The following is a 12,556-nucleotide window of genomic DNA, read 5'->3' as shown; positions in this document are numbered from 1 at the left end:
GTTTATGGACCCTGATGCGCATGGCTTGACGCTTTGACACTCGACGCTCCCATGTAATAGCACCTTTACACTTCACTCGCCGAAGTAAACATGGCGGCAAAACTTTTAGGGTTAGATAAGCTGGCCACATTTGTGCGTATAATACGCGAAAATGGAGGAATTCTTAATTCTTTAAAAACATTATACAGGTTGTTATGATACAGTTGAACGTTACGTTATATTAACGATACAGTGGATGGCACTCGATAAGATTGTGACTACTTTTAATATTGTGTAATCTCTTCCGTGTTTAGTTCTTCATCTTGTGACTTGTCTCTTTTAACAGCCTTGCCTTTAACAATTTTCTGTTCTACAGAAGATATTCCTTGCTACGTTAATTGTTGATTAATGATTAATTGAATTTTTGGCGATTAATATAATTTCTTTCTTCAACTTTGCAACTTTGATTTAACAGGACAGACGAATTGAAGACAGGTACTCTGGTTGGAGTAGATAAATATGGAAATCGATATTACGAAAATAACATGTATTTTGTAGGTGAGTTTAAGATCATTTCAAATCATCATTTGATTACTGAGCAATAGTCCACAACAATATTTATAAGAACCATCCAGTTGTTACTTTTTTATCTTTTCTTTACATTTTTATTTACTTTGCATGAAGCATATATATGCATATGATTATAACTTTCAGAAATTTTTCCTACAAATATGTACTAAAATCAATATGCAATAATCATATTTATTCCATTTTTTGTAGGTCGTAACAGATGGGTGATGTATGCCGATAAAGTTGGACTTAATTACGATGGCTCACAAGTTCCACCAGAATGGTTTGGTTGGTTACATTACAAAACAGATTTACCGCCACATAAGGATCCGACTCGACCAAAGTACAAATGGATGTTGGATCATCAACCAAATATGAGCGGTACCAATCAAGCTTACATGCCCTACAGTACCACAAAACCCAAGATTGAACCCTGGCAGCCACAGTGATAAGTTCAAAATAGTAATGAGAATTAAATAGTGAAGCAATTTGTGACAGTAATGAAGTAAAATATGTAAATAAAGTGATTATATGTAAATAAAATGATTATATAAATACATACAAAAATTATACGACTCGATTCTTGGCATTCTAGAATGTATTTTAGTTTCAGACCATGACAAATGCTTCAAACATTTTTATAATCGTCAATCGTGTATTAAATTACAAAAGGAATGTACTTAGAATAACAATAAATAAGCATTTATTTTCTGTAGTTTGAATTCGTTTGGATACGATATGGAATCGTAGACATTTCATTCATCAATTCTATATAACATGAATTAATAAAAACGGTTAGTGTGCTAACATATTTTTTTTAATTTTTATTTAGTTTATGGAACTAAGGCCAAATACTGCACTAAATATTCATATTGTATACATTTCCCATGCATTCTCTTAAATAATATGTCCGTTTTTCGATCTTATCTTGTGCACTGAAATTTTTATAGGAAATTGTTATGAGGTGGTATCCTTTAGCTTTTAATAATTGCGTGTATAAATATGTCGACCCCTTGAGATCGTTTTGCCCTCGACAATAATCATGGTAATCGTGAATCATTATTCCTATCCTGAAATGTTATTCGTAATTATTAATATTATGTTATTTAGAAATAGATTAAATTATGTTCTGTCGAGTCTCTATTAAATATTAGGTGTGCAAATTACTTCGGTGCTTTTTTTGGAGCCTTTATTATAAAAAAAATAATAAGAATATCAATCTTTGAAATATTCGCCATCATTTTCTAATACTTTTCTCCATCTATTGGGCAGCTGACGAATAAAAGAAATTAAATGAAAGCTCAATTTTTTAAAAAGCACTGAATTAATTTGTACAACTAATAAAAAACAAATCATACTACTTTATTCAAATATTTGCAAGCATTGCAATTAGTATTAAGAAAACATTATTTTTTTATGAATGTATGATTGTATAACATACCTTTTTATATTCTCAGATTGTTCGTCCCAATTTTCTACCTTTATAAGTTTATGGTCAGTATCTATCCGATATTCTGCATCTAGAGATAGCGAAGTATAATATTGTTATTCATCAATCATTCAACAAAATCGACATAATATACCTTTTTTATGTCGAATTATATTGACTGCATTGTTAAAATTCGTTATGCATTAAATATGTGTGACGGAAATCGTGAGAGCCAAGCGTTACATGTGACAGTAATATTTTTTTTAATTTTATTTTCATAAGAATAAAAAATATATCTTATCAAAAATAAAAAAGAATGTGAGCTGGGTTATGGTGGACGTTATCCCGATCAAGTGGAAAAATAAAGAACCGTGTTAAAAGGCTTACCTAGTAAAAATCCCATATTTGTATCAATATCTGTTTTGAAGTATGCTTCAGATGGCAATACTTTGCTTAATGTATCTGATAACGTACTTATGTACATTTGTTTTTCTTTTGCCCTTATTAAAGATAGATTGGTAAACATTTTCGAATTTGTGTTTAAAATAGGTCCTAAAATTTCAAATAAAATAATGCATAAAACAAGTTACAAGTTAGAAGCTCGTGCATTTCTGAACGCGTACCTTCATAATTTTTCAGTACGAACTGTGCAACAGCGTTGATATTCATCAATTTTAATATCTTCGATACATTTATCTTTGAAAAGCCTGTATAAAATTAAAATAACAAATTAATCATTAATACACTGAAATAATAATGGATCAAAAATATGTTATGCAACAATTATTGTAAGAGTGGGGCCATTGTAAGAATTAAACAATTCTTCACCCATTAGATCTTGATCTCGTCGGGCACACGAATATATTGTACATTACTCAAGAGTAGATACAAACCGAATAACTTATCTACAAATGTAGGTTCGAGTACGGATTTAATATATTGTGGTTGCACTACATCCAGAACCGCTAAGCACCAAACGACGTCCAACCAGTCAGCCGTCTTTCCTTTCTTAGCATACTCTATGAATTTCTAATCACATAAATTAATTAGTAAATATGTACCATCACAGAAAGTTTTGAAATTTGAAATTCTTTATTAAAAAGAAATAATAAATGTGTCAATCTTTGAAATATTCATTATTTCACTTTAATATTTTTCTCCATCTTATCAATCTGTGATCTTTATATAGCTAAAAAAAAGAAACTCTGAATCTTTAACAAGATGGAGAATGAAAAAATACATTTTTATAATGTTTTCTCACATACTTCGAGAAACAAGTTTATCTTTTTTGGCTTGTATTGCAAGGCCGCGAACGTTTGCAATATCGAGAGACAATCGTGGGTTTTATAATAAACTGATTCATTAAACACTGCATCACAGAAGGCATCGAGTACGTCCACATTTTTATAAAACAAAAATCCCAACGACGTTAATATGGATTTGCTCGTAACAGAATTGATACACATGTCGGTATTTGGTATGCATATCAGCAAATCATTCATGATTTTCTCCAGCAGGACCTGTTGCACCATTTACTGGCATTAAGAATTTATTTTGCGCATACTTTATCATACTTTATACGTTTAATCTATACCTTGTCTGGAAAATTGAGTACAGCCATACTGTACAACAGAGACGCGCATTGTTTCAAATTTAACTTCATGTTGTACTTAACGATGTTGTACGACAACATCCTTAACAACGGTGTATTTCTCTTTCCTTGGTCTCTTAACGATGCCATCACCTTCACAGAGAAAAACCATATAAATTGTGATCATACACTGACAATATGCTACATTTGTATGTGTGTGTGTGTAAGTTATAGGAGCATAATCTACCCTACCGAAATCATTGCAGGTGTGGACAATTTAGAATACTGCGAAAGATCGTTACTCAATTTCTTTGTGCCAAATTTAATGTTGTCATTAGTCTTGACTATCTTTCTGAGGTGAATGAATCTTTCGTCAGCTTCGACATCAACAATTTCTGCCTTCCCACTATTTATCTGTTTAGTTATGTGTGAAATGAGCGTTAAAGCGTCATTTGTGGACAGAGCTGGTATTGTCGCCAAGTCCAACAAATCATTTATGGACTTAGCGGCTTCAAATTGTTTGGAGAACACGTCGTTCGCATTAAACGATATCTTCTTTGACGGATGAAAATTTGTCTCATTAATTCTCGTTTCCTTTTGATTTTCTTTCTGTAGGATGTTGCTTTGCACCTCTGACAGTTTGGCACTATCATCCTCCTATGAAAAACATTATCCTTTTTACTAAAAACAGCTTTGTTATGAAATGTTAATGTAAACTAAGATGACAATGTATCGAAGATCATGTTCATTAATGAAGATAATCAGAGAGATCAGAAGATGATCAGAGCGATGCGATTTACCTTTACAGATGTAGCAGAATTGCTGGTGGCTACTGTGCTGGAGTTGTTAGCTAGAAGAGCAGCAAACCGCCAAGGTGAGCGAGGCATGAGTCTCGCTGTCGCGAGACACAACGTCGCAGTATAGTGTAGCATCGTCACTTATCTGCAAAATAATTATTTACATAAATGTTGATCGAAACAGTGGAATAATCATGCTGTCAGTTTTTTTCGTCCGGTAATTTCGCGATATTTATGAAGGAAACAACCAGGGCACATGTTGTGTTTGTAACTTACGAGCTTATGTTATAAACGAGTGGGAGGAAAAATAGTGTTATCACGAAATCTTGACAATTATTATAAATTATCGGCGGTGTATTAGGTGTGCATATTCTAGGTTAGGTCACCACATACCTAACCCTAGATATGAAAAGGTTGAGAAGGATTGAACGGGATTGGAGCAAATGATTGGCGATGTTAATATAGACAGAAGAGAGGCAAGTTGAAAGAAAATACAAGACGCGAGAAATGGAACGAATTCCAAGATAAAACTCGTGCAAATCGCAAAACAATTTTTAATCAAATGTTTATTTTGAAAGTATAGTCTAATTGATTTAATACAATGATATACTTCAAGCATTCGTATAATTGATGCTACAGTAGAGAGCGAAATTGACACTGTCAATTAGGCAAATATTATTATATTTATGAAATAATCATTTGTACACCGCATAAAATAGTACATAGATAGATTAAATTTATATTGAGATAAGTAAAATAACGTTTTTTTATTCTTTTAATTCAATGCTGATCAAAAGTATCAGTGCACAGGAGCTGCAAGGGCACGAGTAGCATTCGAAGTGCTAACTGGATTGCAGTTCAGTTGATGTTTCAAATCCTTCAGAACACAGACTCTATCCTTTTTCTGCTTTCACGTAAAAAGAAGAAAGTGTTTTAAAGCATTTGGAACGTCAAGTGAACTACAGCTCCTAAAGTTTATCGAATGCATCAAACATACTAAAATGTAATGTAAGAATATTGTTTGATATGTACTAAGAAATTAATCTTGATTATATACCAGGAAATTCTATGAAAAAATTTAACGCAGCTTGTATGAAGTTGTTTTTAATTGTAAGTTTTCGTTTCCTTCGTGCACATATACACAAACGTATGCAGAAAAAGAGAAACTATACATAATAAAACTTTAGATAAAGATGGACTTACATAATCACTCAAATCTCAGAGCTCGCTGTTGTCGGATCATTTCACTGCTGATAACACGAATTGCGTAAGCATCGTCTTTCAGCGATGTAGTAATACGTAGCGCGAGCGTTAGGGCAGCTGGCCAGATATCGAAGAAGTGTACTGGCCAATTTGTCATCCGATCAGCTGGTCGCCATGTGTTCCACGAAGACACCACGCATTTTGTCAGTTCAGAGCCATGTAGTATCTGGATACGTCGGCAACAAAAGTGCTACTTTTCCATTGCAGGTGAATCGTACGAAGGAATTCGTCGGCCGCACAGTGTCTGGATTATTCTTTGATTAATTCTTTGACAAAGTTTTCAAAAATTGCAAGGCGATTCTTTCTGTCGAATTTAATTTCCGTGATTTCGAGGATAACAAATAATGATGGAGCGATCAAGTTTTATAAATAAATTTCAATTTCTGTGCTAAAAGAAAAAAATATTGAATAATATTCTAGTTATATAAATACAAGTTTTTAATTTTAGGTAAAAAAAGCATGATTAAAGCAAACTTATTTTGGAGGAAGAACTTTGTTTGAAGGAAGCATATGATCATATTTGAGAAATATTATTTTGCAGACTGAACTTAAAAGTACCTCGCCAATTTAGTTTATTCTTAGTTTATCCTTTCAGATTCTTCCTTGTTTAAACATTTTTTATTAACATTTGGTTGTTCTTGATAAATCCACTGTTAATAAAATGTAATTCAAGAGTTTAGATACTAATTGAATAAGTTTTACACACACACATGTATAGATGGAATAAATAAATTAAAAGATAAATATTGTTTTTCAGCTGTTAGGTTTTGAAGTTGATGCAATCAACTCTGTACAATTATCCAATCATACTGGTTATAAAGTGTTCAAAGGTCAGATACTAAATGACAAAGACCTAGGTAAGAAGATCAAAAGAAACAGTGTAACAATATTAATTTAATAATTAAATATATTTCTGAAGAATAACTAATATTTCAGACGATCTGATAGATGGTCTAGCACAAAATGGCTTGGATGATTATACACATTTGTTGACTGGTTATATCGGCTCTGCTTCCTTCCTGAAAAGAGTGGCAGTATTGGTTAAAACATTGAAAAGCAAAAATTTAAACCTTACATATGGTACATTTTTTTGAATATACAAATGTTTAGCAATTTTCTTATCAGTATTTCATAGATAATAATTATTCTATGTTTTCTATCATCAGTTTGTGATCCTGTTATGGGCGACAATGGGAAGATGTACGTTCCAGAAGAATTGAAGGAGATCTACAAGAAGGAGGTAGTACCGTTGGCAGATGTATTAACCCCAAATCAGTATGAATTGGAGTAGGTATAATACCAATATATTGCATGATATGTTGTTGCTTTTCTTTTTATCATTATGCTAATTATTGCAATTATGTATAGTCAAAGTTTTTTTAAATTTATACACTTTAAGATTATTTATATTATATAATTATCGATTTTCTTAGATTATTGACAGACCAAAAGGTCTCTAACATGACTGAACTGCAAAATGCAATTAAAAAACTGCACCAAATTGGACCACAAACTGTAGCTGTATCTTCAACTGATTTTAATGACAGGTTAACGGCACTAGTCAGCACTGCAAAAGGTTGATGCACCTGCAATATATATATATATATATATATATATATATATCGTTGATCTTCCAGACAATCATATAAATTTATACTGTGAATGTTCTTTTTCCAGATAACATATTAATTAAGGTAGACATTCCAAAAATACCAGCAACTTTCACGGGATCTGGGGACCTGTTCGCTGCGTTATTTCTCGCTCATTTGTACTTGCAAAGTGATATGAAAGCTATCATGGAAAAGACAATAAATTCCTTATACAGCGTACTGCTTAATACTTATGAACATTATAAAGGTGAGTGACCCTCTTATGTGAAGAATGTTGAACGATGTGTGAAGGATGTCCTGAAATTATAGTTATACAAATGATTATTTACAGTCTATGCGGATAGTGAAATGCAGCTAGCTAAAAACATGGAGTTGCGACTCATACAAAGTAAGAACAGTATTGAAAATCCAGAGATTCGTCTGTTTGCAGAATCCCTGTAATATATATAGAGCCGTGGAAAAAATTTTAATTAATGTTAACCAGAGAAAAATATATATCATGAAGAAAAGTATTGTACATACACACACACACACACACACACACATTGTATGCAATGTAAAATATTTAGTGCATACAAATGCGAGCTGTTGTGAAATCATACTTATAATAATGTTGTAAAAAAGATGTGCTAATATAATTACGCAATGGACTTCTTCCAACAATGGAAGAATTGTTGCAAAAAGATTAATGCGCAATAGATTTTCCAGAACTCAAAATTTCAGCTTATTTTTACAATTATTTATACTATATGCAAGAATTATAATACAGATTAGTGATTACCAACTTGCTATGTTGCCAAATGATTTTAATAAATATATATGCATAAATATTGTGTTTTTAAATAAACCTAAAAATATAAATTTAACATCTTAATATTTAACGTTTCAAATTCTCAACTTCCTTAATTTCGAATTCTTCAACTTGTCATAGCAATATGATACTAATTATACGATTAGGATCAGAGTTTGGATGCATGTAACATCACCGAGACAAAATTTTCAATAATATGAAAAATATTACGTCGCTGCAAAATCATTACGAGTTTCTTATAAAGCACCGATATAATTATCTCGTGCAAGAAAGCTATTGCATATATGGAAATTGCATAATTGCTGATAACTTTATGTAAGTTCACGCGGAGAATATTTTCCGCCTTCCAGCGGATCAATTTCCCAATTTAGAGAATTAAGCAATCATTTCCCTTCTATTAAAACTAACTGTACCTTGAACCTTCTTGCGTTCCTAAATAAAATATATATAATTAAGACTAACAATATGAAAGATATATATATCGTTGTAATCACACAATTGAAACTCGGAAAAACAAAATTATTTTGTTATTGCATATTATTATTTTGTGGATATATTTACAACATATCGACAATTACTTTGCAAGTAATACTTCGATATCGCGTATTGTCATCATTTAATTGTCATATTCATGTACGTCAATAAGCGTTTCAGCGTGTACAACATATAATACTGATAACGCGCTACATATCAGTTTCTCCCTAACAAATTATTTCTTCGAATGCAAAGTAGTAGTGGGAACGTGAGCAAGCATTATTGATTCGTAGCATTCTTGATCAATCGACAGTCATCGACGGTAAAATGATTTTAGCTTGCCGAATCGCCGCGTTACGTGGCATCGCAGGTTTCGCGAATCGCGCGAATAAAATCGACGTACGTTGCACATCGCGCTACTGCAAGATCGATGATAACGTCTTCGGATTGAATAATGAACAAAAAGAGGTTAGTATCAAGATTCCCTAAAACGCATTTCATCGCACACTTTCCTGTTCGTGATAGTGCGCGCGTACATCTGTGCACATAAAAATTGGCCGTGTGTGCGTGACATTGTAAATGCAACGACGACTAAATGTTCCTCGCATAATTACTCAGCGTTTTTTTAAAACATATTATGCTCCTGCAACATGACTGTGCAAGTTTATTTCTGAACGAGTTATTTAACATCGACATTTAACGTATCGTTGTTATCGATCGAGGTTAACGATCGGTTTTCGGTAAACATGTTTCTTTATTAGTGAGATAAGCGCGCGCATGTTCCGTTGAAATAGAAAATGCAAAGTTGGCGGAACTTAGATCTCGTATTTAGATTGTATATTCAAATAAAATGGAATGTTCATGTTCATTGTTTTACTAAACATAAAGAAGAAATAATTTGTTAGGAGGAAGGTGATATGTAGCGCGTTATCAGTATTATATGTTGTATGTACACACTGAAACGCTAATTATTGACGCATATATATGAATATGATAATTAAACGACAATACGCGGTATCGAAATATCACTTGCAAAGTAATTGTCGATATGTTGTAAATATATCCACAAAATACTAATACGCAATAACGAAATTTTCTTATTGTTAAACGAACTATATTATTAATAGTAAAAAGGAGAGATATCGGTTTTCTAACGTTTCTCGCGGATTCTCATTTAGAAGCTATTACGTTTAAAGATCGCTGCGAATTATGCAATGCTCTTTTTCCAGCTGCGCTCGCTCGTCTTTAATTTCGTGCAAAAGGAATTGGCGCCGAAGGCAGCTGAGATCGACAAGAACAACAACTTCAACGAGTCGAGGGTAAATATTATGCTTGCAAATATATTTAATTTACTTTAAATATTTAATTTAAATAAATTTAAATAAATTACTCTACTATAGGTACGATTCAAGTTTTACATGTATAATGTAATGCAATTTTATCATTAATAAAATAATATATCGTTTTATTATTAATGTAATAATGTTATTTGATCGTTCGTAGACCTTCTGGAAAGAATTGGGCAAACTGGGCCTGTTGGGAATCACGGCAAAGCAGGAATATGGTGGCACTGGCGGTACATACCTCGATCATGTTATTGTCATGGAGGAAATCAGCAGAGCATCAGCTGCAATCGGGTTGAGTTACGTTGCACACTCCAATCTCTGTCTCAATCAGATCCACAGAAACGGCACGGAAGAGCAAAAACACAAGTACTTGCCTAAGGTGATCTATCTTTATTACCTTAGTTGCACACCTTCAACGTTACACTCTGCAAAAATAATTTTATGTAATTGTGTTATACGTAGAGACAGATCTCTCATCCATCTCTCATGATTATCAACAATATAAAAATAAATATGATAAATTATTCTCATGATATTTTAGTTATGTAGTGGCGAGCATTTCGGTGCGCTCGCGATGTCGGAACCAGGATCTGGATCTGACGTCGTTTCCATGAAGCTACGGGCGGAGAAGAAGGGCGATTATTTTGTGTTGAACGGCAACAAATTCTGGATCACCAATGGTCCGGATGCGGATACGTTGGTCGTGTATGCGAAAACTGATCTGAACGCGAGCCAACCGCAGCACGGTATCACCACCTTTATCATCGAACGTGGCATGGAGGGATTCAGCACGGGACCGAAATTGGACAAGCTGGGTATGCGTGGCTCCAACACGGGCGAATTGATCTTCGAAGACTGTAAAGTTCCAGGTAAGTAAATCTACAGAAAAACGAAAGAAGTAAAGATCTTAATACCTCAATTATTTTACTTGATAAATCATTGATAAAGGTTTTAAAATGTTATTTTAAAACATTTAATTTATAATATTAATAATGTTATTATAAATATTAATATTATTGGTATTACATTTGATTTTATATACATTAAAAATTATTTATGATATAAGATAATTTTAATTAATTCTAAATTGGCTTTAGTATTAAAAGCAATTTTGTAATTTGAGCTTTATTTATGATGATACGTAAGATGAATAAATCAGTCATAATGTTTCTTGTTTGCCAAACATTCTCTGTAAAGTTTTCGTAACTTTTTATTATAGTCGCGAATGTTCTGGGAGAAGTTAACAAAGGCGTCTACGTGTTGTTCAGTGGGCTAGACTTAGAACGATTGATATTGTCTGCTGGAGGTTTGGGGTAAGCATTCAGAAAATAATAAACTTGTATGTTTCTTATGTTAAGAGAAATCTATTCAAATAACATATTGGATAAATGTTTACAATCAGCATAATGATTTTGTTTTATCCATCGTACATGAATGCACATGGATTTCTACATTTTGGTAAATATTACAAAAATTATTTTCTTGTTACATAATTATTTACAAGTAGATATTTGCATTTTTAATGTTTTTTTCGGTCATAAATAATGTTTTATTGTTTATGTTGGATGACGTATGTTTACATAAAATATGAATACAAATTTTAGAATTGTACAAGCTTGTTGTGATCTTGCTTTTGAATACGCACATACGAGGAAACAATTCGATCAGTATCTTGCGCAATTCCAGTTGATACAGGTAAGATTGCACACTTATAACTTATTCTTTCTTTCTCACTATAATTTCGTTTTCCCTTTATTGAAACACAAATTTTTATAATTATTATTAAGCTGAAAATGTCATAATAATTATGTTTCAGGCGAAAATGGCGGATATGTATACAGCGTTAAACACAAGCAGGAGCTACGTATACTCAATCGCGAAATCCTGCGATGCTGGTCACATAAATCGCAAGGATTGCGCCGCAACGTTCCTCTATTCCGGTGAAAACGCTACGAAAGCGGCGTTGGATACCATACAAATACTTGGTAAATTTGTCGACACATACTGTCGGCAAAGAACAGACACGATATCTTGCACTAAAGATACCAGAAATTTTTTAATGAAAACCTTTCGCAAATCTTGTAATGCTACTTTGCTAATTTTATGTGAAATGTGAGCAAGTGTCTCATATTTGGCGCTAGGAAACATTTATATTCTCTATTCGTTAATTATATATTATATTTATATTCTCCATTCTTTTATTCATGTTACAGGTGGCAATGGGTACATCAATGATTATGCGGCAGGAAGATTGTTGCGCGACGCTAAGCTTTACGAAATCGGCGGCGGCACGAGCGAAGTGCGACGTATGGTCATCAGTCGAGCTATCAGTGAGGAATACCTTTGAAAGAATGACAAAAGTCTGCATTAATGATACATCTTCCTATATTCTGAAATTTCAGAATTAAAGTAACCTCTGTGAAAATAGGGTAAATGCTAGATAAAACAGCAATTATTGTCATGTTTCGATAATGAAACATGACTTGCGTTATATATATCGTTCGATTGTTATTACTTTTCTCTCATGTTATATCTAGTCATAAGAACAGATAGACATGAGAGATACTTTATACTTCGTTATTGAACACGTTTTATATGACTAATTAAATTTTGTATACTTTGATTGTTTTATACGCCGCTGCGCTATTGTTATTCATTCCCACAAGCGGGTTTGCGAGCGCGCGGA

At 32.8% G+C, this 12,556-nt stretch overlaps 4 protein-coding genes across 6 annotated transcripts; 3 read left to right on the top strand and 1 right to left on the bottom strand.

Annotated features, from left to right (window-relative positions):
* Positions 1-28: 28 nt before the first annotated feature.
* On the top strand, positions 29-1,119 carry LOC105275501 (probable NADH dehydrogenase [ubiquinone] 1 alpha subcomplex subunit 12). The gene is made up of 3 exons (XM_011332390.3): positions 29-188; positions 455-537; positions 760-1,119. The coding sequence occupies exons 1-3, from the start codon at positions 91-93 to the stop codon at positions 996-998; spliced, it is 420 nt and encodes a 139-aa protein (XP_011330692.1). The 5' UTR covers positions 29-90; the 3' UTR covers positions 999-1,119.
* A 225-nt stretch (positions 1,120-1,344) lies between these two features.
* On the bottom strand, positions 1,345-5,701 carry LOC105275502 (FAST kinase domain-containing protein 4). Of its 2 annotated transcripts, none has more exons than XM_011332392.3 (10): positions 5,570-5,701; positions 4,370-4,511; positions 3,822-4,226; positions 3,573-3,722; positions 3,244-3,498; positions 2,872-3,007; positions 2,602-2,685; positions 2,366-2,530; positions 1,991-2,069; positions 1,345-1,619 (listed from the first exon to the last, which is right to left on the bottom strand). In XM_011332392.3, the coding sequence occupies exons 2-10, from the start codon at positions 4,499-4,501 to the stop codon at positions 1,409-1,411; spliced, it is 1,617 nt and encodes a 538-aa protein (XP_011330694.1). In that variant the 5' UTR covers positions 4,502-4,511; positions 5,570-5,701; the 3' UTR covers positions 1,345-1,408. The 2 variants fall into 2 exon arrangements, with proteins under 2 accessions (XP_011330694.1, XP_011330693.1); XM_011332391.3 differs by lacking the exon at positions 5,570-5,701 and adding an exon at positions 4,643-4,802.
* A 2-nt stretch (positions 5,702-5,703) lies between these two features.
* Positions 5,704-7,703, top strand: LOC105275503 (pyridoxal kinase). The gene is made up of 7 exons (XM_026971677.1): positions 5,704-5,836; positions 6,387-6,486; positions 6,566-6,709; positions 6,796-6,916; positions 7,063-7,205; positions 7,307-7,486; positions 7,571-7,703. Exons 1-7 carry the CDS (start codon positions 5,744-5,746, stop codon positions 7,678-7,680), a joined length of 891 nt encoding a protein of 296 aa, XP_026827478.1. The 5' UTR covers positions 5,704-5,743; the 3' UTR covers positions 7,681-7,703.
* An 886-nt stretch (positions 7,704-8,589) lies between these two features.
* On the top strand, positions 8,590-12,502 carry LOC105275509 (isovaleryl-CoA dehydrogenase, mitochondrial). 2 transcript variants are annotated; one of them, XM_026971674.1, is made up of 8 exons: positions 8,590-8,992; positions 9,754-9,843; positions 10,028-10,249; positions 10,412-10,739; positions 11,090-11,183; positions 11,273-11,328; positions 11,475-11,565; positions 11,687-11,818. In XM_026971674.1, exons 1-7 carry the CDS (start codon positions 8,852-8,854, stop codon positions 11,558-11,560), a joined length of 1,017 nt encoding a protein of 338 aa, XP_026827475.1. In that variant the 5' UTR covers positions 8,590-8,851; the 3' UTR covers positions 11,561-11,565; positions 11,687-11,818. The 2 variants fall into 2 exon arrangements, with proteins under 2 accessions (XP_026827475.1, XP_011330707.2); XM_011332405.3 differs by lacking the exon at positions 11,273-11,328 and adding an exon at positions 12,084-12,502 and having other exon boundaries at positions 8,609-8,992; positions 11,687-11,855.
* The last annotated feature ends 54 nt before the right edge of the window (positions 12,503-12,556 follow it).

Source organism: Ooceraea biroi, chromosome 8 (genome assembly GCF_003672135.1).
Source record: "Ooceraea biroi isolate clonal line C1 chromosome 8, Obir_v5.4, whole genome shotgun sequence".
NCBI lineage: Eukaryota > Metazoa > Arthropoda > Insecta > Hymenoptera > Formicidae > Ooceraea > Ooceraea biroi.
This window is presented reverse-complemented; position numbering and strand designations above follow the sequence as displayed.